This window comes from Eleginops maclovinus, chromosome 11 (assembly GCF_036324505.1).
Source record: "Eleginops maclovinus isolate JMC-PN-2008 ecotype Puerto Natales chromosome 11, JC_Emac_rtc_rv5, whole genome shotgun sequence".
In the NCBI taxonomy this organism is placed as follows: Eukaryota; Metazoa; Chordata; class Actinopteri; order Perciformes; family Eleginopidae; genus Eleginops; species Eleginops maclovinus.
The window spans coordinates 8624595-8645863 of NC_086359.1; the positions used below are offsets into that span (position 1 = coordinate 8624595).

A 21269-nucleotide genomic window follows, 5' to 3' on the forward strand; every position below is an offset into this window, starting at 1 on the left:
GTGTAGCTGTACATGTGCATGCTATTAGATGTCCTCCATGAATAATGAATCCTACTGTACCCACTATCTGTCAACACTCCCTCTTTCCTGTATCTACTGATTAGTTATTCATCACGTGCTCCATAGCACCTGATCTCTGTCTGTGGGAGACATATTGCTCTTGGTGAAAAATGTTATGTCAAAAACATCACTTTTCCAGGAGGCAATAAATATAACAGTCTGTGTATCTTGATCATTTTTTAATATTTTGAACCTGCAGGGTACATAAGCATGCCCTGTATTTTCTCCTTTTATTAGAATTATAAGCATATGCTAATCTCTGCTCTGAATCACTTTTCCAAGCAGGTACTTTTTGCGATTTGGTGACAGTTTTCTCTGTTCCATATCTACCTTAATATTTGCTCGGAACATTACTGCTATCAGTACTTCCTTTAAAACTCGGCCATCAAACTATTTTTACTCTGGTCATTGGGAAAGTGTACATGTCTCAATTAAACTTGTAACTAATTTATCAATGTTTGCAAAGGTTCATTTATTTAATGGATTTTCCTTGGCTGACTTTGGCTAGATGCACATTTCTCAAAACAAAAGTGAGACTTAAAGTGTATTTCTGATCAGCCCATGCCAGGAGGTTGAATAGCTCTGTGAGTTACCCTGAGGGTTTCTTAGAAAAAATAAAGTCAGTGTGTGGAGGATAAGAGCTTATTCTGCTGGAAAATCCCCCTCTTTTCAGCAGTCAGCGTTGGCAGGTATGGCTTTGCTCAGGCTGTGGAATGTGTTGAACCACTTCACTGCTTTGGGGGCTCCTGGGGTCCCGGATCAAGAGGAAACTTATGGTGTACACTTTTGATTCTGGTCCTGATCACTATTGTCAGTGACTAGGCACTTGTATGCTGCATGTCATCATGCCCTTGAATATTAATAAAGAAGGAGCAGAGATTTTGACGAAGTGTACACCAATTCCCCGTGCTAATTACTGATGGCTGAGTATTATGCTGGATACCTCAGGACAGAAGTATATGGGGTCAGATCAGTCTCATAATACACAATGCACACAGAAGGATTCACACTTGTATTTCACGAGCCACACAAATGTTTTTCAATGCACACACAAAAGTGTTCCATTTCATATACATGTAAATAAAATCCAAATACAGAAAAAAGATTTACATGTGTATTTTTGATCCACACTTTTGTTTTCCGTGTCAAACCGCTGAACCTGCGTACACAAACCGCTCTCTCGGCTGATCTGTGCATTCGTGTGTGGGTTTAATGAGACTACCCTGACGGTCACCCGATTCGTACTTGTAATGTTTTCTATCTATAGCCAATCAGATGTCTCCTCCATTCTAAGCCGATCACATGAGGGCGCCCCAACGAGGGTATGGTTTCTTGCGTTCATGACGTAGCGCTTCATATACGCATTTTGCGCTGTCCAGAGCTGACAGGTGAACTTCAACATGGCGTCTAGCACAAGTGTAAGTGATAAGTGTCTCTGCGTGAATGATTAAATATGATTTAGGTAGGAATTCTTGTGACGTTAGTGATGTGTTACTGTTAGCATGGAAGTAATATAGGCGGTACATTACCTATAATGCTAATAGACTACCTATACCAGTTAATCCTATTTACCGTCAGCTCTAAATGTTCAATTCCACTCCATCATTAAACACAATGGAATATATTGTTGAATAATAATTTGAGCAGGAAACTTTGGATTCATTTTTGCTAAGCTGTCCCTCAAAAAGAAAACAAGAGAATGAAAGAAGTTAAAGACATTTATGGAGGTAATAATCCTAGGTAGTCTATTAGCATTAGCTAACTTGCCAGCAAACACTAGCATTACATGCCACCTATATTACTTCCATGCTAACAGTAACACTTCACTAACGACACAAGAATTCCTACCTAAATCATATTTAATCATTCACGCAGAGACACTTCTCACTTACACTTGTGCTAGACGCCAAGTTGAAGTTCACCTGTCAGCGCAAAATGCGTATATGAAGCGCTACGTCATGAACGCAAGAAATCATACCCTCGTGGGGGCGCGCTCATGTGATCGGCTTAGAATGGAGGAGACATCTGATTGGCTATAGGTAGAAAACATTACAAGTACGAATCGGGTGACCGTCAGGGGAGTCTCAAAAAACCCACACACGAATGCACAGCGATCCATGCACAGAGAGCGATTTGTGTATGCAGGTTCAGCGTTTTGTTTGTGTGTGCATTGAAAACATTTGTGTGGATCATGAAATACAAGTGTGAATGCTTCTGTGTGCATTGTGTATTATGAGACTGATCTGACCCCATAGAGGTAAACTGAGGACTCCCTTCAGCTTTGCAAGTGTTACAGAGTCAGGGCATGACATAAGTGGGTGTGATTGTGAGTACTCAGATGACTCCAACACAACAGATTCCTAACTACACTCGGTATGCCTACAGCCACATTTTAACAGCGTTCCAGTGTGTTTTGATTATGCGTATGCACATTTGCATGGGGAAACCAGCTAAAGCAGAACCTGCTCTCCCTTTTAAAGAGTGCAATATTTGCTAATGGCTTTGCCAATAGGTGACGCCCACTATATTGTCTCATAGAAGAGCAGAAACTCATCTAAATTCCATTGTTTGCATGTAAGGGTGTTGTGTGCCATTAGGTGCCTTTGTATCTCTAGGAAGTCAGGGAAATATTCAGTTCTCTCCAGATGATGATGTTGAATTGTTTTATAAGATACATATAAACCATAGCAGAAACTTTCTTTAAAGAAATGTATTGTTTAGGAAACTGTTGGCTGTCTGAATGGAAAACGAAAAGGGAAAAAGGGAAGAGAAACTTGAGTGTAACCGAGTGAAATGCAGAAGCAAACAAAAGCTTATTTTTATGGACTTTAATATATAAAAATGTTACTTCTAAAAAGGAACATAATGAATAGACTTCTGTTGTGTGTAAGCCTCATTTAATATTGTACTCACAGACATTTTTTGCTCATCAGTAATGTGAACTAATGTGACTCATTATTGGAGACTGGAGTTGCTGGTCTATGTGTTCATTTTAGATAATATGTCCCTAATGGGAAGTCTTTCTAGATAGTGTGCTCTATCAATGTTCTTCGTCCATGTAATGAACTGAATTCAGATTCAAACCATTACAATAATTGCTTTGAAAAAAACTCATGGATGTTATCTTTATAGTCTTTACCCTTTTGTTTTCATATAAGTCATGTTACAGGAAGGGAACTTTCCATAAGCTGCCATTTTCCTAAACTTCATTTAAATAAATGTAAAACAAAAGCTCTCTGAGGAAAAAAGCACACTGTATTTCCCTGGTAAGTTTAAATGTTGAGTAGAAAGAGTGTGTGTGTGTGTGTGTGTGTGTGTGTGTGTGTGTGTGTGTGTGTGTGTGTGTGTGTGTGTGTGTGTGTGTGTGTGTGTGGGAGAAATGAGGGTTGGGGAGGGGTGGTGTTTGACTAGCTCAATAAAAGGAGCCTTTCAGCTGCACTGGAAACAATTTCCAGCTGAAGGGACATTTATATTAAAGCTTGTTCCCTGCCAGCACAGACTGTTTGTGTGTGTGCGTCACAGCAGCTAGCTACAGAATCATATGCCCCTCTTTCTGATACATTGTCATGTCTGCATTCCCATGGCATAGGTCTTTCTGCCTTGGGGTTGCTGTAATCTCCCTTAAGGAGGGGCAGCTTGGGCACATTGTTGTTGCCAGTCTATGACCGAGCACAAGCTACCATGAGATAGTTTTTGTTTAGGGACATCTACAAACCCTTCTTATGTGGAACGTAGGTTCCCTGGCGCAAATGTCTTGTCAATTCTCCGGCCGTTAACCTTCAAGTTCCATCTTTCCCGTGTCTCTGAGTATCGTCTCCATTGCTTCAGAAGTTAAAATCACATTGATAATACCAAAATGTGTGAATAATAAAGAAGAAAACTAGTGTATTAGAAGGTCTTTTTCAATATGTATATATTTGATTCCTCAAAGCACTCAAAGTTTTGTGAGTTACTACCACACCAACCAGCATTTCTCTGCCTTACCCAAAAGTATATATGTGTCTGCTTTTTGGGCGGAGCTCTTGCTTGTGACCATTGCTTTCACAATACAAACATATTCTATGTACCGTTGATGTTTTAAATAGGCTGCCGGACTGTGACCCTCGTGCCGAGATGGTTTAGTAAGAATAACACACCATAAAAACCCAAATGATGACATTTCAAGATGTGGAACTAGGAAATGTTTGTCCTTTTTGCTTGATAAGTGACTCATAATGACTGATCAATTATCGAAAAACATGGGTATTGTATTATTTATGGCCGACCCAGCGAGTCCTCACACTGCCTGACCCTTTTAAATGACTATTTGTTGCTAGGTAACCATCTCTAGAGTTCTTCCTCCAGCAGCTCGTGTGTCACACAGCACCAACTAAACCAGAGCCTTGATCCTTTGCTGATAATGTGAGCCAGCTTTAGTATTGAGGCCTTTTCCTGTGAACAGTCTGAGTAGTAATCCAGGAGGTTACAGTGCATTGATAATAATGGAAAGAGTACACGACACCTGTTTGAAGGGTCCGACTTTTTTCAATAAGTTGCCATGCAATCAGAGGAAAGAGTGACGCTTTTAAATTAGTTCTGGTTTTGTGACATTTTCACAGACACCCACAGAGAGATGTGTCAGTGGGCCAAAGTCATACAAGGGTTAAAGATAGAAGAGACAGCCAGAGACAGGAAAGTGTGTGTGTGTGTGTGTGTGTGTGTGTGTGTGTGTGTGTGTGTGTGTGTGTGTGTGTGTGTGTGTGTGTGTGTGTGTGTGTGTGTGTGTGTGTGTGTGTGTGTGTGTGTGTGTGTGTGTGTGTGTGTGTGTGTGTGTGTTAGAGAGAAAGAGCGAGCATGGAGAGAGGGTATATTTTGCCTTCATGCTGTCTTGCACAAATTTGTCATTGCATGTTGAATGCTATAGAGATGTATGAATATCTCTAATGATCCCAGCAGGGTGTGTGTGTGTGTGTGTGTAATCTGACTGAGCTAGCAGTAATGAAGCATTGGACCTTGCACTGATGATTGAGGGCTTTTCATTTACATTTCTTCCCCGATTAAAAAAAATGAGGAAGCATTGCCTTATCTTGAGGGAAGCAGCAGAACTTCAATCAGATATCGACCTATGGTTTAGTTTATTTGCACATGTTCATGAAGTTGCCGCGCTGTGCCCCGAGATCATTTGACTTAACATACCGTTACGAGAGAAACAGAGATGTTCTGTGACTCTTAAATAAGTATCTGAGGCTAGTGGGCTTCATAGCGTGGACGTTTTCTTCTCTTAGATCAGGGATTCCCAAAGTGTGGTGCGGATGCGCGAGCTGCCACCAGGGGGTGCGTGAGATGAAACATGTAACGATTTTTCGATAGGCTACAATAAAAAACAGGAACAATAAACATTTCCTTTGTAATCCCTTTTATTTTAAATAAAAAACATATAATTGATTAGTTTTTGATAGAAGCGTAGAAGAAGACAGCTTCTACGCTTCACTGTAGCCTAGGATATATGTTCGCCAACTCGTTTCATTCATTCTTTCAAATATGATTAACTGGCTGAAATCAGGGAAACTGTCAAGTGGAACGTCTCATGACAAAGTTGTTAGTCACGAAAGAGGAGAGGGACCGAGAGAGAGTGAGGATTTAGGCTACAGAGACGGAGAGAATAGGAACGAATCCGAGAGAAGAAAATGAGCGGGAGTCAGGAAATGATTGATCCTCGTTTTTATTTATTGTATCTGTTTCTGAGCCCATGCTCTTTACTGTTGTGGATCGTTGCATTTTTTCTTTGTTGCATTATATTGAAACTTTGTTGATGTTGTTATCGTCATGCGTGTTGTGGTTATTTGCGCATGATTAAACATGAGTCTTTATATGGCGATAAAACAAAGCTTTATTGCGGAGGTTTTTTGTTGCATTTTTTGGGGGGGTGCGTCAACCCGGTTGGGACGTAGAAGGGGGTGCGCTGCAAAAAGAGTTTGGGAACCGCTGTCTTAGATAATTGTGAACATTGCTGCACATACCATTTCTTAAGACTGCACAGCTCTCTCATTTTATTTTAATTTATATTGAACCAATTTTCATTGATTTCCTTTTGTAGTTTTTTTCTGTTCTTTTTTTTTTTAGATATTGTGTACTTGCTTTTACTTTAACCATTTTCTCTTATGTTTATGTTAGGCACATTATACCAAAGCGAATTGTCACGTGAAAATAAACCAGATTTTGATTCTAATTTAGGTTTTTGTGAGGCTGCTACATATAAGCTAAGTTTAGCTCGCACAGTATAGCTCAGCTGATACTGGCACAGTAACAGTTCGTAGTTCATCGCAGGTTAAAGGCTCTCTAGATCCATTAGGAAGTGGAAGGTATGGTAGCTCTTTTGCCATGTTTAATGTCACAGTGGCGAATAAACAGGGTTATATCTGCGAAGCCATAGTGAACATCAGTCTCAAAGTAACCTTTAAGCTACATGCATGAACTCTGTTGTGTCCTCAGGCGGTGATATGAGTAGCAGATTCTTTATTATATTATCCTGCATTGCTTTAAATATCTTAATATGCTGACATCACGCAACATCCCCTAAAGAGCACCATTTGGCTGATTGTGTCATCTGTATTCATCTTGTTTTCCTGCCTTGGGGTGGAACAATGTTTGTTAAAGATCTTGATTGGGTCCCCAGCCACCCTCACCCCTATCCCTCCTCCTCCTCCTCCTCCAGCCCCGGTCCTTCCTGTTGTTTCTTGTGTAAGCTGTTGCCTCCACTGTTTCCCCACTGAGGCTGCCTTCTTCCTGTCGGGCACAACACAAACATAACCAGGGGCTCTGATGTCTAACCAGACAACAATGACAGAGGAAAGCCCTACAGGTGCATGTATTACACACTGCAGACACTGAGTATGTGCCTGTTGTGATCATTTATTCTAATTTGTAATTAAATGTGAATGTATAACCGTGTCATCGTGTGTCTTAACAGTGGATTCTCTGTTGAGTTAACTCTGCTAATTATTTAGTGTTGCAATCGACACATTATATTGTCTAGATAAAATGGTTATACCCACAAGTTTAGTATTCAATACACATCTTAACAAACATATACTATTGCAGGCTCCAAAAATACGTTATTTATTTGGGGTTGTAGCATTAGATTCATGCTGGATAATAATTGCATTGTTTTTTATTTTCATTCATTTATAATTATTATTATTATTATAATACTAATAAGTCCTTTTTTACCATCACACATTATCACCTTTTAAATGTTATATATGGCTTTCATTGCATGTAAACCTGCCTCTATTCATGTCACTGAATGCTTCCTTCATTCCTGAAAAGCCTTAGTGTGTGTGTGTGTGTGTGTGTGTGTGTGTGTGTGTGTGTGTGTGTGTGTGTGTGTGTGTGTGTGTGTGTGTGTGTGTGTGTGTGTATTACCCCTGGTTGTTTCTGTCCAGTACCATCTGGTGAATTCCAGCACAGGGCATTTTAGCTTGCCAGCAGTCTCTCTCTCTCTCTCTCTCTCTCTCTCCCTCTCTCTCTCTCTCTCTCTCTCTCTCTCTCTCTCTCTCTCTCTCTCTCTCTCTCTCTCCCACACACACACACACTCTCATGTAGACACACACTTCCTCTGCTACATACACATCATGTGAGTTGTGACTGCAGGGCAATAATCTTTTTCAGGAGTAGAAAAATAAAATGCAGTTGTGGCTGTTACTGCTGTCTCCCAGGCGTTTTCCTCTCTACTCTCTGTCTGTTATCTCTCTCACATGTTACATCCGTTTCTCCTCTAAAGGTCTGCTGAGCCTTCATAGTATCTGAAGAAAGATAGTTATAGAAAGGGAATTCATTCTGTGTGTAGCAATGTGCTTTGCTTCGTATATTGGGTGAAAACCATCCACAAAAACAACAGTTTATCTGGAGATACAGAAATGGACTGCAAACCATTCAATACCATTAATGGTTCTGGATTTTAAAGGTTTTTCTCAGATCACTGCCCATTTCACAATTCAGTTACAAGCAGGATTATAAACAGGATCAACAAAATGATAGATGATGATACATTTGTAACTGATCTGAGTTATATTTATTCGTCGCATTAAAACCCTGACCAGTGAACAAAGAAAAAGGAGAGCAAATGCCTGTTTATTAAAGACATTTTCTTCTTTTCTCGATTAGTTTGTGAAGTTAATTTTTATTAAAATGAATTGGTGTATTACGGAATAGCAAAAAATCAAAGAAAAATATCCAGATTATTCCTTTTTGTATGAAACCAGATTGGGATTTTTGCAAAGTAAATGGCCTAACCGATTAATCTTAACTCTCTGATGATCGTTTTTTTGGGGACCTATTTTTTCATCTCATAGTGGCCAGATGTGCATTTAAAAATATGTGAAGTTAATTAATGTGTAAAAAAAAAAAAGGATTCAATATCCTAAATCTTAATTTTAGATAAAAAAGAAACAGTAAAAGACTTTAAAAGAACAACTTGAGGGTTACCAATTAAGTTAATCCGGACTGCAGGCCATGGGCTGCACAACACTGGGGACCACCTAGGAAACAACAAGGGGGTGGGGGGAAGGTGTACAGACAGCAGGAGGGAGGGAGGGGGAAACGGGGTAAGGCAGAGGTCAACACAGAGTATGTAGTTCTCTGGGGAGGGGGAGTACTGCATGGGGATGTTTTACATGACTCCAGGGCTTTCACAGCGGGGAGGCAGGAAAACACAAGGGAGGAAGTCACTTTGGTGAGACACCCTAGGGTTGGGAGTGAGGGAGAGTGAGAGGGGGAGGAAGGAGCAGACAGGACTGCTGCAGAGCAAATGGTAGGATGAAGGAGGTTAGGGACAGGAGCTGCTTTCATCATCAGGGAGCATCGGCCCTCTGTGTGGTCCCTCGCAGCAGCAGCATGTTAGTGTTGTACCATCTCACAAGGCTATAGAAATATACTACAGACACATATTGGCACTGGATTATAAATACATTGCAATTGTGCAAAGTAACTGTTGTGCTGTTGTAAAATACATTTTAAAATAGTTCCATATTTGCTCTATTTCTTAAAACGGAAACCCTCTCTGTGTTAGTGTATGCAACATTGAAACAAATTCCTTGCATGTGTAAACCTACTCGGCAATAAACTGTATTCTGATTCTAGAGACTGATATTGTAATATTTTCTCAAAATAAGATACACCAAATATCCAGTGTTAATGAGAAACATGCTGCTTTATGCTCATTTAGAGGCTCCAATTATTTAATGTATTTTTAGTATTTTACTTGAAACTCAAAAGAATAAAGAAGTTGGCCTGCAATACACTTTACACAGAATAAAGCATTAAATGAAAGTCAAATTTCATTGTGTTGTGAAATCAATGCCTTGATTATGTTTATGATGATGTTAAACAAAAAGCAGTTTTGTATGAACATAATAACATTGTGTAATCAACACAATTGACAGGTCTTCAGGTCTTGTACTCTAAAGCCGTTCCTTCTTTTTTTTTCCTGCTTTCTAGCCAACAATCAGTTGTACCATTAGCCAGAAACAGACAAAAGAAGATGTAGAAAACCTGAACAACTATTAACAACAACTATGTTCATAAATTACACTGATGGAGAACACATCACGAAACTCTGCAGTGTGCTGGTCAGACTACAGAAGGTTTCAAAATAAGATTCAGGATTTTACAACACATCATAGAAAAGTAACAGGGCTTTCCGGCCTTCATAGAGGGGAAACAATTTTTTTTAAAAAGTGGTTAAAAACCTCAGTTTTGCAATGTGCAGTGTCTCATACTTCCTCACCTCACAGCTCGTCCTAAATATCAAGTTGTCTGTCAGAACAATGCAATCATTTGGCGGGAAAAGTTTGCTGCCATTCATATAGCCCTTTTCACGATGTAGCACTGACCCATAAAAAGTTTTAGAATAGCCATTTTCTTTGCATTCAGTTTAATCTGGAAAACTTGGGGGATATTATTTGTTGCCTCTAATCAGAGCATGTTAAACATCAGCCTTGCTGCAGTTCTTCATCTTTTCCTGCTTATTTTTGGAATTGTTAGAAAACATAATTCCTCTATCTGTATGATCTTAATGTCACCTGTTTCCCATTCCCTATCTCATCTCTTGCCTTGTGTTTGGGAGAGGGGGGCAGACAGTCTAGACGCTGACAGAGGGATGAGAGGAGAATTGATTGAAGCATGCAAGAGCAATTTCACGTCTCGGCCCACAGCTTCAAAAGCAGAGCCTCAGCAGCCCCGCCAGCAAGCATTTGGAGCGAGCACACAAAATGTTTGTGTGTACATATTCGAGCAAATGTGTGTAAATGTAAAACATTAAATAGTTAGTGGATGACCGAAGGAGCTAGGTGGATTTCACATTCATACTTCCTTTTTGGCGTCTCTCTGGCCTTTGTCGTTTCTTCTTTGAATCCTCTCTGAATTCCTTCTTGCCCGCTGTCATTTCCTTTCTGGCATTCGAAAGCGTCAGCGTTTCCTCTGTCCTCCTACAGTATCAGACCTGATCATCACTACTATGGTGTCTGTATAGCATCAGCACTTGGGTGGTGATGTGTGATCATGACTCTGTGTCTCTGTGGTCTTGTTTCTCTCCTCCAACTGTTAAATCTGTTGGCCACTTTTCTTTTGCGTTTAACTTTTGTTTTCTCCAATGAAATGGGGACCGTGGAGCCTCCCCTAGTTGGCACTATCAATGAAAATATAGAAGTGGATCACCAATTACTTTTGCTTAGCATGAAGACTGTACAGTGGCTCATTCCAAAGTTAAAAATAAATGTACCTAACTACCTACCAATACTAAAGCTCACTAATAGCTCATATTTTTGGTAGTTCTAGCTAGTATACTGTATACAAGAGTAGAATCTACTTATATAACTCCAGGGCAACTGACAGAAAAACTTCCTCATTCACAAAAGAACACATGTTATTAAAAAAAATATTGTGAAATGATCCGGTTTCTGTGGAATGGGCAGGAACTTCTCTCCACTATTGTCATGACAGGTTTTCTCATCACCAGGTTAGCTATCACTGCTGCGTGTGGTCTAATCCATCAGCTCCTCCTCACAACTTCCACACAGTGTCCTGTCAGTGCATGGGTAACACACGGTAGTTTCCCTCGGTTAGCATGTTAATTAATTTGGCCCTAGGGTGAGGAACAGCTATTTTGAAACGTGAAGCAGCAAGTCGTAGAGCTGAGGGAGAGGCAGCAATGCAGAGTAAATGCTTCAACCTCTTTGTGACGGCACTGATCACAGAGAGGAAGCGATATGAGTAAGGTGTGTTCAAAGGCACATACAGTACCTGCCGTCTGTCAGTAGAGAGGTATGCAGCCCTGGGTGTGTGTGCGAGTTAAGCGAGGTGAGTTTCTATAGAAGACACCAGGATGGGAGATGACAGCATGAGAGCAGCTATACCTGTTTCTGGAGAGAGGGGAAACAGCTGATGGATTAAAGGGTTATCTGTTTGTAAACAGGCAGAAGGGAGAGTGATGAAGAGAAAGGACAGAGAGCGAAGAACTGTCAGGTACAGTGCCGGCTGCAGCGCAGGAAGCTGCCTATCATGCTGGTGACAGGGAGGAGAGGGTGGGATGAGAGGAGCAGAGAGGTTTCATGGTTGTGAGGAGGACGTCAGCTTATCAAGGGGATAGGTCTGTTTGAATGACAGTACAAAAAGACGAGGGCTTGGAGAGAGATATGAGGTATGATGGGTAACTGAGTAATAAGACATATGAATGATAGTGAGAGCAACTAAAGGATGATAGGAGTTTTGTCGCTCATTTTCTCCTGGATCCAAGTTCTACATGCAGCAGTCGGATAATGATGCTCATAGCTGCAACCCTAACATATTTTAAAGTCTAAAAAAGAAGACGTTAATATACAAAAATCTATTATGTAAAATAGTACGTGACGTTAAAATAGATATGTGTTTTTAATCCTTGCAGAGGAGTAGTAAATAATGGCTTCTTTTTTTGTGCAATATAACCGCCACAGGATGTTTGATGCTTTAATGAAGGAAAGAAACCTTAATTTAACAACACTTTCAGAACTGTAATGTAGCCATTAGCCGCCGCTGCCACAGGAAGTTAGCATAATACATCAGAAGTGCATCTATAAAGGTCGGTGGTGTTGGCCTTTACAATCCCTCTTACAGGAGATCTTCTCTTTAATATTTAATGGCCTTTATAGAGTGCTGTAGAGATGACGTGTTTTTCAAAAGGCCGACCTACGAAATTAGCAATCGCACTTGTTCCCTCAACAAAAGCCAACAGGATTTTCTTTGAAGTTTGGATTATATCTAGAAGTAGAATCGGAGGATGAAACCCTCTTTATGTGTCACATACATGCACACAGCGGAGCACACACAGTGAAATTGTCTCTGCATTTAACCCATCCTAGTACTAGGAGCAGTGGGCAGCTATTGTGCAGCGCCCAGGGAAGATTGGGGAGGGGGGATTGGAGGTGTCCGGTGCCTTGCTCAAGGGCACCACAGCAGGGCCTAGGAAGTGAACTGGGACCTCTCCAAGTAGCAGTCCACTTTCCATATTTCAAGTGTTTTCGGGGATTTGAACCGGCGACCCTACGATTCCCAGCATATCTGACGATAAGCTCCGCAACAAAAACAAGATAATCTTCACAAATAAAAACCACTTTTAGGATTCTCATAATAGGCTGTAAACAAACTACACCGTCGCATCAGTCACTTTACCAACACTAGACTAAACGTTGATGAGTATGGATATTTATTTGTATTTATTTAGTCTCATTTTCTTAGCAACCGCCTTTTTTTAAGACGCCTTTAAAGCTTCAAAATCTTCAGTGGAGTATTTAATTATGTATTTTGTTCAGAAACAGAGCATTTGAATCTCTAAAAACTAAACAACTCACCAAAAACCTGTATTGTATGATTGATCTAAGATGATGTTTGAAATATGAGGTTGAAATATTAATGCAACTCAGACATTCATCATGTTCCTGCCGAGTGGCCATGTATGTTGCAAAAAATGTTCTATTCATGCTTCGCTGAGTCATTGACCTTAGTCAGAGCCCTTAAACCTCTGAGCAAACACGTCACGGTCATTGTGTGCAATAAGAAGAAGAAGAATGACTAACTAAATACAGAAAGATTGAGCAGTCACAATAAGTCGGGTGTGTGTGTCGCATTCAACCTCCAGCTTTGGGTCTGAGTAAAGTACATTTTTGTACCTGACAAATGATAAAATGCTCTTGTCTTTGAGCCGTTTCTGTAGCTGATCAGGTAGGAAAGGTTTCATATAAACGGCACCGAAGCAGAGCCAAAACAATTGTCCACTAAATGTATATATGATATTAAATACACACAGAAAAAGAGAATATTATACGGACAACCGACTGACCACTTAAACAGATGGTTGACCTTACCAACTGCAAATAGACATATATATTTATTCATCTTATCTCATCCTGTCCTATCTGAACAAAAGTAACAAAGCCCATGGTATTAGGACCAGCTTGAATTGTTATAATATCATCAATATAACTTTGATTACTCTGTCTTAACATGCATGAGGAAACTGGACCAATGACCAACTAGCGTGCTGGTTTCCACACGGATTGGCATTTCAACCAGCAGAGCATGACTATAGGTATAATCTGTAGTGTTGGAATATGTTTCGACCGGTTGGATTGCCCTGAGTATAAGTTATTTCGTCTTGAGAACAGCAGCTTTTTCTGGCAAATGTTCGTTGTACTTTGCAATAGGAAAGCCTCACTTGTTGCCTCACACTCCAACCTTTGTCCATCATGGAAACAGCAGATACCCAGTGTTTTGCATATGGTGCGTGTTATGTAATACAAGGGGTTGGTTAAGTAGGCCAAAACAGACCATGACACACTAGACCTTATAGATAAGTGCCCTATAAAGGTTATCAAGTTAATAATAAACAAACTACAGCTAGGTCAAGGTCTTACTGTGTATTTCGAGATGTTTACTGCGGTGAATATCTCTGTTAGCTGTCTGCAGTGAAGAACATATGGTCAGCTTGTTGGATATTGTAAAATGTAGCTACACAGTGATTCTCTTCTCAGTGTGTTTTTAATTAAAGGAAACAATGGCCCCATGACAGAATGAGTGTGCTTATAGGGGCTAATCATTTCACTAGCTCTTTATGTGTTTACAAAATCACTAAAAGCTTGCAAAGCTGTTTTATTTACATGGTTTTGGCTAATTAAACAAATGGGAGGTGTCTTTCAGGCTGCTCTTTTTGTTCTTTATCGTTTGCTTTGTTTACAGTTCATCCAACAAGCCTATTATGTTTTCTATTTTACACATTTTAATATTCATTAAAATGTGCAGCCTTGCTAGAATGAAGAGAAGTGATTATCTATAAAATAAGCGACTGATAATGCATGTGGGATTTGTTTTCTCGTAAGTGCGGCTTATAGCTACATTCTTTAGTTTATAGTTGAATTTTCTCGAGATTTAATTAGCAAGTTAAAACAAGCCGGCTGCTGGATCCAGCCGGCTTGTTTTTTAAACGGGCTCCAGTCAGGATAATCACCAACCTCCTCTCTTAAACTCATTCATACAGTCCGGGATCCGCACTGACAGCGGCGGATAACCTTACTGTGCAGACTTCATATAAAGCTGCTCTAATATATTCCCACAGGAAGGCTTCCCACTCTATAATTTGTTGACTGCTGCAGAGGGTCTAAAGAGCAGCAATACTCTTTAATGTACTTATAAACACTAGCACATATAAACATACATACACACACACACACACACACACACACACACACACACACACACACACACACACACACACACACACACACACACACACACACACACACACACACACACACAATTGCCTTGAGAAAGAGTTGACAGTGGTACTCAAGGAGGAATAATTATAGACAGCATTGCATTTCCTGCTCTCCACCGTGTGCAAACAGTGTTTAGCTGAGAGGGTTTGCGTACTTCACATGTTCACACCATGGCACTACTTGGCTGCAGGGTCACATTATTGTGGTGTTTTGGAATATCTGCAGTAGACGAAGCGGTGTCACCACTTTCATACACAAGTAGTTTCATTTATTCCATTTCTTTTCAGAAGCGGACATGAATAGCAGCATGATGTTTCCGTTTACAAATAATCTGACATCTCTCTGCAAAGCTCTGCAAACTGGTGAAACCTTTATACAGCTTGTCTGACATCATGAGCGCAGAGTGAGACTGGTTGTAGGCTAGTACGTGCTGTTTGTGAAGCATGAGTAACTGGCTGTATGCCTGCGGATATGTGTATCTTCTGTACAGTTATGGTTATGCATGAATGCTTGAAACAATGCTCTCTCCCATACCTGGAGCTGTTGTGTTTGTTCTAAAGAATATAAATGGTAATTGAATACACATCCCTGAGCTGACTGTGAAACCTCATTATCAGCCCCAGTGCGGAAGAGAGTCAAGGGAGAAGGCACATGGACCCCCAGGGAGAAGGGGGGAGGGAGAGGGAAAAGAGCAGGATATATTCAATACCTTGATTCAGTTAAAATCATAATCAAAATACACGCTGAGGAGACAAAAAAATAGATGGTAAAAGGACACCTGTCCAGACACAGATTAGAATAGATGAAGAAAGTGCCCACCGTTGACCACCAGAACAGCTTCAGTGTTTCCTGGCATTGATCCTGTCTCAAAACTCTACTTGAGGTTTTAACGCTGGTGTAGAACGCTGCCTAGTACCTCCTGTAGGTATTAAAGCTGGTGACTAGGGCCACGGTTCACCATTTCATACAAATGACATCATTATTGATCTTTGCACCTAGTATGGAAGCATCTGTGTTCATGTGTCTTTCTATTAAGTGTTATATCTGTCACCTGTCTCTAGGAAGTAAATGACGAATCACCTGAAAGAGTAGAGAAGCACAGAAAGATGGAGAGGGGGAGAGAAGCAAACAAAGAGGTTGTGCAGGCTGGATGATGAGGAGAGAAATGCTGAGTTTAATTGAAGCTACTGTAGTTCAGTCCTCTTTGTTATTCAGGCCTTGTACATGCCTTCACTGAATGCTGTGCAGAGCGAGAGATTGACAGAGTGGGGGAGGGAGGGGATGCGGAGATTTCTGCAAGGCGAGGAAGACAATGTGAAGTGACACTGTAGGAAGTGGCAAGGAGGCATAAGGGAGGAGGGGTGGAGCTATCTGGTAGGTGTTATCAGGTTAAGCCACCCACCACTGGCTGTCGCCATAGTAACACCATGGTAACGACCAGGTGTGGAGACAGGGTGAAGCGAGACCTTCTGCTTCCTCTGCGTGTCTCTTCCTCATTATTTTTTGTCTTCATATCATTCGGTCTTCTCAGGTTTTGCTTGCCTTAAAGGTGGTTTTATTGACTATAGGTATAGCAACTAGTATTTCCAAAACCCATGAAAAATGAAGAGTTTTGTGGATCTACTAATCGATGAGTCCACCTAATATTGCAGCTCTAGAGGAGGTTGATCATCAATTTTATGATGCATATAAATAAAAACTAAAACAGAAGCTCAAAAAGTACATCTGATCTCTTAGCAGCGGTTTAATATATGTATATGAATTCATGTGGCCTAAGTTGAGGTCGAATGCAGCTTTTTTTCTGAATAATGTTTGTTTACGTACGTATGTATGGGCATATATGTCCCTGACTCTATGTCTTAAACCTATAATCTGATTTGATAACGTGCTTACAGAGATGTCTGTTTCAATCTGTTGGTGTTTTCTCTGTTACGTGTGTGTCTACGTGTGTCTCTCAGCAGACTGGGTTCGGTGGGGCAGGCGGGTGAAGGGGCCAACAGACGTGCTGCACAATGACACACACGTGCTTATGCCATGCATGCACTGCAGGCTAGACACAAATATAGAACGCTAAGTCAAACACACGGAGCTTTGCTGCGGCTCTTAAAGGAAAACAGTACCAGTGCTAAACACATCAAGCCGGTCAAAAGATAACTTCTTCATCCTAATGCCAGACAACAATCGATGCTCTTAATGGTTTTAAATGCAAAATAGCAAATTAATCAAATGTATTTATTTGAATCTTTACTAGAATTAGGAGCTTAATTAGTCTTTGACACAAAAACAACTATTTTGAGTAACGATTAACCCGAATATCTTTGGCGGATGGACTGACAAAACAACATCATCTTGGACTTTAAGTCAATTTATTAACCAAACTGTTAACCAAGTGTTAGATCATAAGATGAAGAAAAGCGATATTTTTATCCCCAAAATCTGTTTACTTCTCTTCTGTATTTGGTTGACTTAAGGTTTGGGGCACACATGGCAAAGTTCACTCACCTCCAGCTCTCACTGAAGAGTTTGAAGTGTTGTTGCCCTCATCCCTCCTTTGAATAGATTCTGTTTGATTTCCAATTCTCTTTATTTAAAAGGATTTTAAAGATCTTGATATAACACATCCAGCATGTTGTGGTCCCCTGTATTTCTTGTTTGTAATGTGCTGTTTTGTACAAATTTTCAAGGTTTTATTTGTCAAATTTGTTTGTTTCAGTAATCTTAAAGGTGCCATAGAATGGAAAACTGTGTTTACCTTGGCATAGTTGAATAAGGAGAGTTCGGTACATTGAACTGACATACCGTGAACCTCAAACACCATTGTTTCCTCCTTCAGGTGCAAATCATGAATATGCATATCACAGCGGTAAAACGGGCCAATTACAATAATCCCTGTGTGTTACGTCACACATGGTAGTCCAGCCCCAACATTTGCATACACCAGCTGCTGGAAACAAATCATAGGGTTGTAAATGGGCCTGTAAAACCGCATCTGGACATTTTTTGGATCAATATACCTTCTTTGTAGACATCAGAGAACAATTTAAAATACCAGATAGATGCTTCTATGACACCTTTAAAGTTTGTCCCCACCACATAAATACTGACCCTCTAATAACAACCTGCTCTTGGGGTTCTGTTCAGTAGCTGACAGTAAAGAAGACACTGTGAGCATTAGTCTCACACTATTAGTGATTTATTATTCCACTTGGCTGTCACCACTGATAACTGGGATAAGCTCTTTGTGGCAGGTTACACATTTTAACAGCCTGTAGTATTTCAGCTAATTGTTTGTGTTTTGTGGGCTTTTTTTTACACGCATTGAGAGCCAGGTCTGGTTTTGTCGAAATTACAAACATAACCCAGGGTCTCATTCATAAATGATCAGAATCTTAGTGTATACTGTATGCCTGCAATCCTGAGGCTTTTAATGGGTTACTTCTTACCCAGTACATCGACCCTGAAAATGTGATACAGGAAACAAAAAATAGCAATGAATATTTAAAGTGTAAATATATAAATCGGATGTTATTTAAACCCGGGTGTCTATAGTGAACAATGCTTTTTGTACACGGATGAATAGTGAACCCGGCTGCAAATAGACATTTCAAATATATAAACCAAGGTAGTGTTTAATGTTTGCATTGTTTCTTTCATTTGAATTTAAATTAATACGCTTTTTTGAGGAAGATCTCAAACTCCTTACATCGAGTTTCATCCTCAGACAAAGGAACACATCAAAGCACAACATCTGGCTTGGGAATAGTCAAAGTAACCAAATAGTGAACTAAAGACAAAGAAACAGGGAGTTAGAGGCATGAGAAAAAATTGAGGAGGAAGTTTGCGAGACAGATGGGAGTTAATCCCGCAGAGGGACACTCCTCAGGGTCCTCATATCCTTCCTCTTTACCCTATTAAATTACCTAACTTGAACCTGGATGCTTCCTGATCTGACTGAGTCTAACCTGTCTATCTTGTGTTTTTTTTACAGATAAACCTGCGGCTCATTTTAGTCAGCGGGAAAACGAAAGAGTTCCTCTTCTCTCCCAACGCCTCCGCAGCGGACATTGCCAAACACGTGTATGAAAACTGGCCGATGGGTGAGTAGCAGCTCCATCTAAATAGCATGTCATTGCTACTGGCAATGGCAGTTGATGAAGATGTATCAGCAGTTACATCAACATGTGCGGTCCCAGGGTGAAGGCAATAAAATGTTCCTTAGGTGAACCAGATATTTAGTTTTCTTTGATCAGATTATTTGTGATTCTTATCACTATTATTTCTTTATTTTCACCAAAGTGTCCTACATAGGGTTGGGCCGGTGTAGAGGTTGTAAAACAATAATCAAGGGCTTCTGTTTTGACACAAGGCTTTCAGCAATGGAATATTTATTTTCAACCCACACAATACATGAGCTTTCTAGTAAGAAAACACTATGCGCACTTTATCCTATATTGGTGTTGTTTTGTAATAAATCCCATTATTGCATAAGCCTAGCTCCAGTGTGTTTGCGTAAGGTGTAATTGCTTAATAATGAGCTGCTAATGCTCTTTGAAACCAGTTGATCTGACTCATCCTGGCTGTATTTTCTATGGCGAACATACAAGCAGCTGATTCGCTTATGTGTGCATCCAGAGAACTGAGATGACATTGATAACCCCACTTTGAATTACTTAAATGTATATCATAGAGTGGTGTCTTTGGTGTATTTAGTGTGCTCCTCTTTTCAGCACGATTATCATTCCATACAGGAATGTCGATTTGCAGTAACACCCTAACTGCAACTGTGTTACAAATCATTTCATACTGCGGATCTCACTCCTTCATCTGAACACCCTGTTTCCCACGTTGCTGTGAGGGTAGTCTAGTTTTAGAGAAGCCCCACAGTACATGAAACTCTGTAAACCTTACTGAGGGATTCATATCCTCCTTGACAAGATCAGTTTCACTTTCAGTCCTGTCAGATCACACAGCGTTCCTCCCTGACAACAGATCTGAACCCTGCGAGACCGAAAGCAGCAACACCCTCTGTTTGGATGGAGAAAAACATCTGGTGGCCAGACGCTGCTGCTGTGCGACTCCCCCCACTGTTTTCTCTCTGGTTTATTTCTTCACTTTTGTCTCTAGCTCTTCCCAGGTCACACCCCTTGTTCTTCTGTTGCTTTCCTTCTTTCTCACATTCTGTTATGCATCCCACAAAGCCCACACATTATACATTTTGTATGTAAGGATTTAAATTAAAGGCTTTAAAGTGACTTAAAAATAGCTTCTCTGTGGTTGTTGGTGGTCTCTTTCTCTCACCATGCAATTATTTCCATTCATTGCACTGTTGATGCATTTCAACTGAATTAACTCAGAGCCCCAAACAACTCGTATCCCTCGTGTCCTTTTTAAATCGTTAAACTAGAGCTTGGCAACATTTCTAGCAATGTTTAATAAGAAACTAATGTTGTTAATTGTGGTTTTTAAAGCATATTTAAATCTAGGTAGCGATACAAAATGTTGTGAAATGTCTTTATTGAACCTGCATGTTCTCAGTTTTGATTATAGATTATAGAATGATGATTTATGGGAAATAGATCAAATAAATGGGAATTTAGAATTTAAACTTGCAATGGCAATTAGGAATAAAAAATAGAAAAGAAAAGCTAGGTCAATAAAGTATATGGAGTGTTTCCTTTCTTTCTCTTTGTCAATTTTTCTCTTTAACTCTCTCTTTGCCCTTTTTTTCTTTCAGACTGGGAGGAAGAGCAGGTCAGCAGTCCTAACATCCTGAGGTTGATCTACCAGGGCCGCTTTCTACACGGCAACGTAACACTAGGAGGTGACAAAAACACAGAAAGTACACCCCCCCAAAAAAAAGTGCTCATAGACATGGACACAAAATCACAGCAGTGTGTTGCTGGAAAGTTCTGTGCTGTTCTCATCTTTTTCCTGAGCCGCAGAACAGAGGTACCTCAGTGCTCCGGACAAGCCTGCTTTGACGGGGAGTGGGAGGAGAGAGGAAATAGAGAAAAAGAGGGGAAAGAGACTGGTCAGGAAAGGGGCAAGACTGGCGTTAGAGTAGACCTCAAACAGCACAAAGACGAGACAGGAAGGGAGGGGGCGTCAAAATGAAAAGTGAAGAGAAAAAGAGGAGGGCAGCCCACTTCACTTCTCCCTGGCTTTTAGGTGCTTTAGTCTACTTAACCCAATTTTGGGTTGACTGTTGTTAATGGGGTTATGGCCGTCCCTGACCCTTTTACACTCATCCCATTACTGGCATCTATCTGATTATTCCCTTATCGTTGGCCCAACGCTTTTGCACGTTGACACAGAATCCTCTTAAAGTCGACAGTCCACAACAAGGAGTAGATGTTTGTGTTTTGAAATATAAACATAAACAGAACCATGTGTGTGAAGGCAGATATCATGATATAAATAAGCAGG

At 40.4% G+C, this 21269-nt stretch overlaps 1 protein-coding gene across 1 annotated transcript in view; it reads left to right on the forward strand.

Annotated features, from left to right (window-relative positions):
• Nucleotides 1-21269, forward strand: part of ubl3a (ubiquitin-like 3a) — a 29703-nt gene that overhangs the window by 5175 nt on the left and 3259 nt on the right. The window contains exons 2-3 of the mRNA XM_063895112.1: nucleotides 18832-18940; nucleotides 20578-20664. Coding sequence (XP_063751182.1) covers nucleotides 18832-18940; nucleotides 20578-20664 — 196 coding nt within the window. The remainder of the gene's footprint in view (nucleotides 1-18831; nucleotides 18941-20577; nucleotides 20665-21269) is intronic.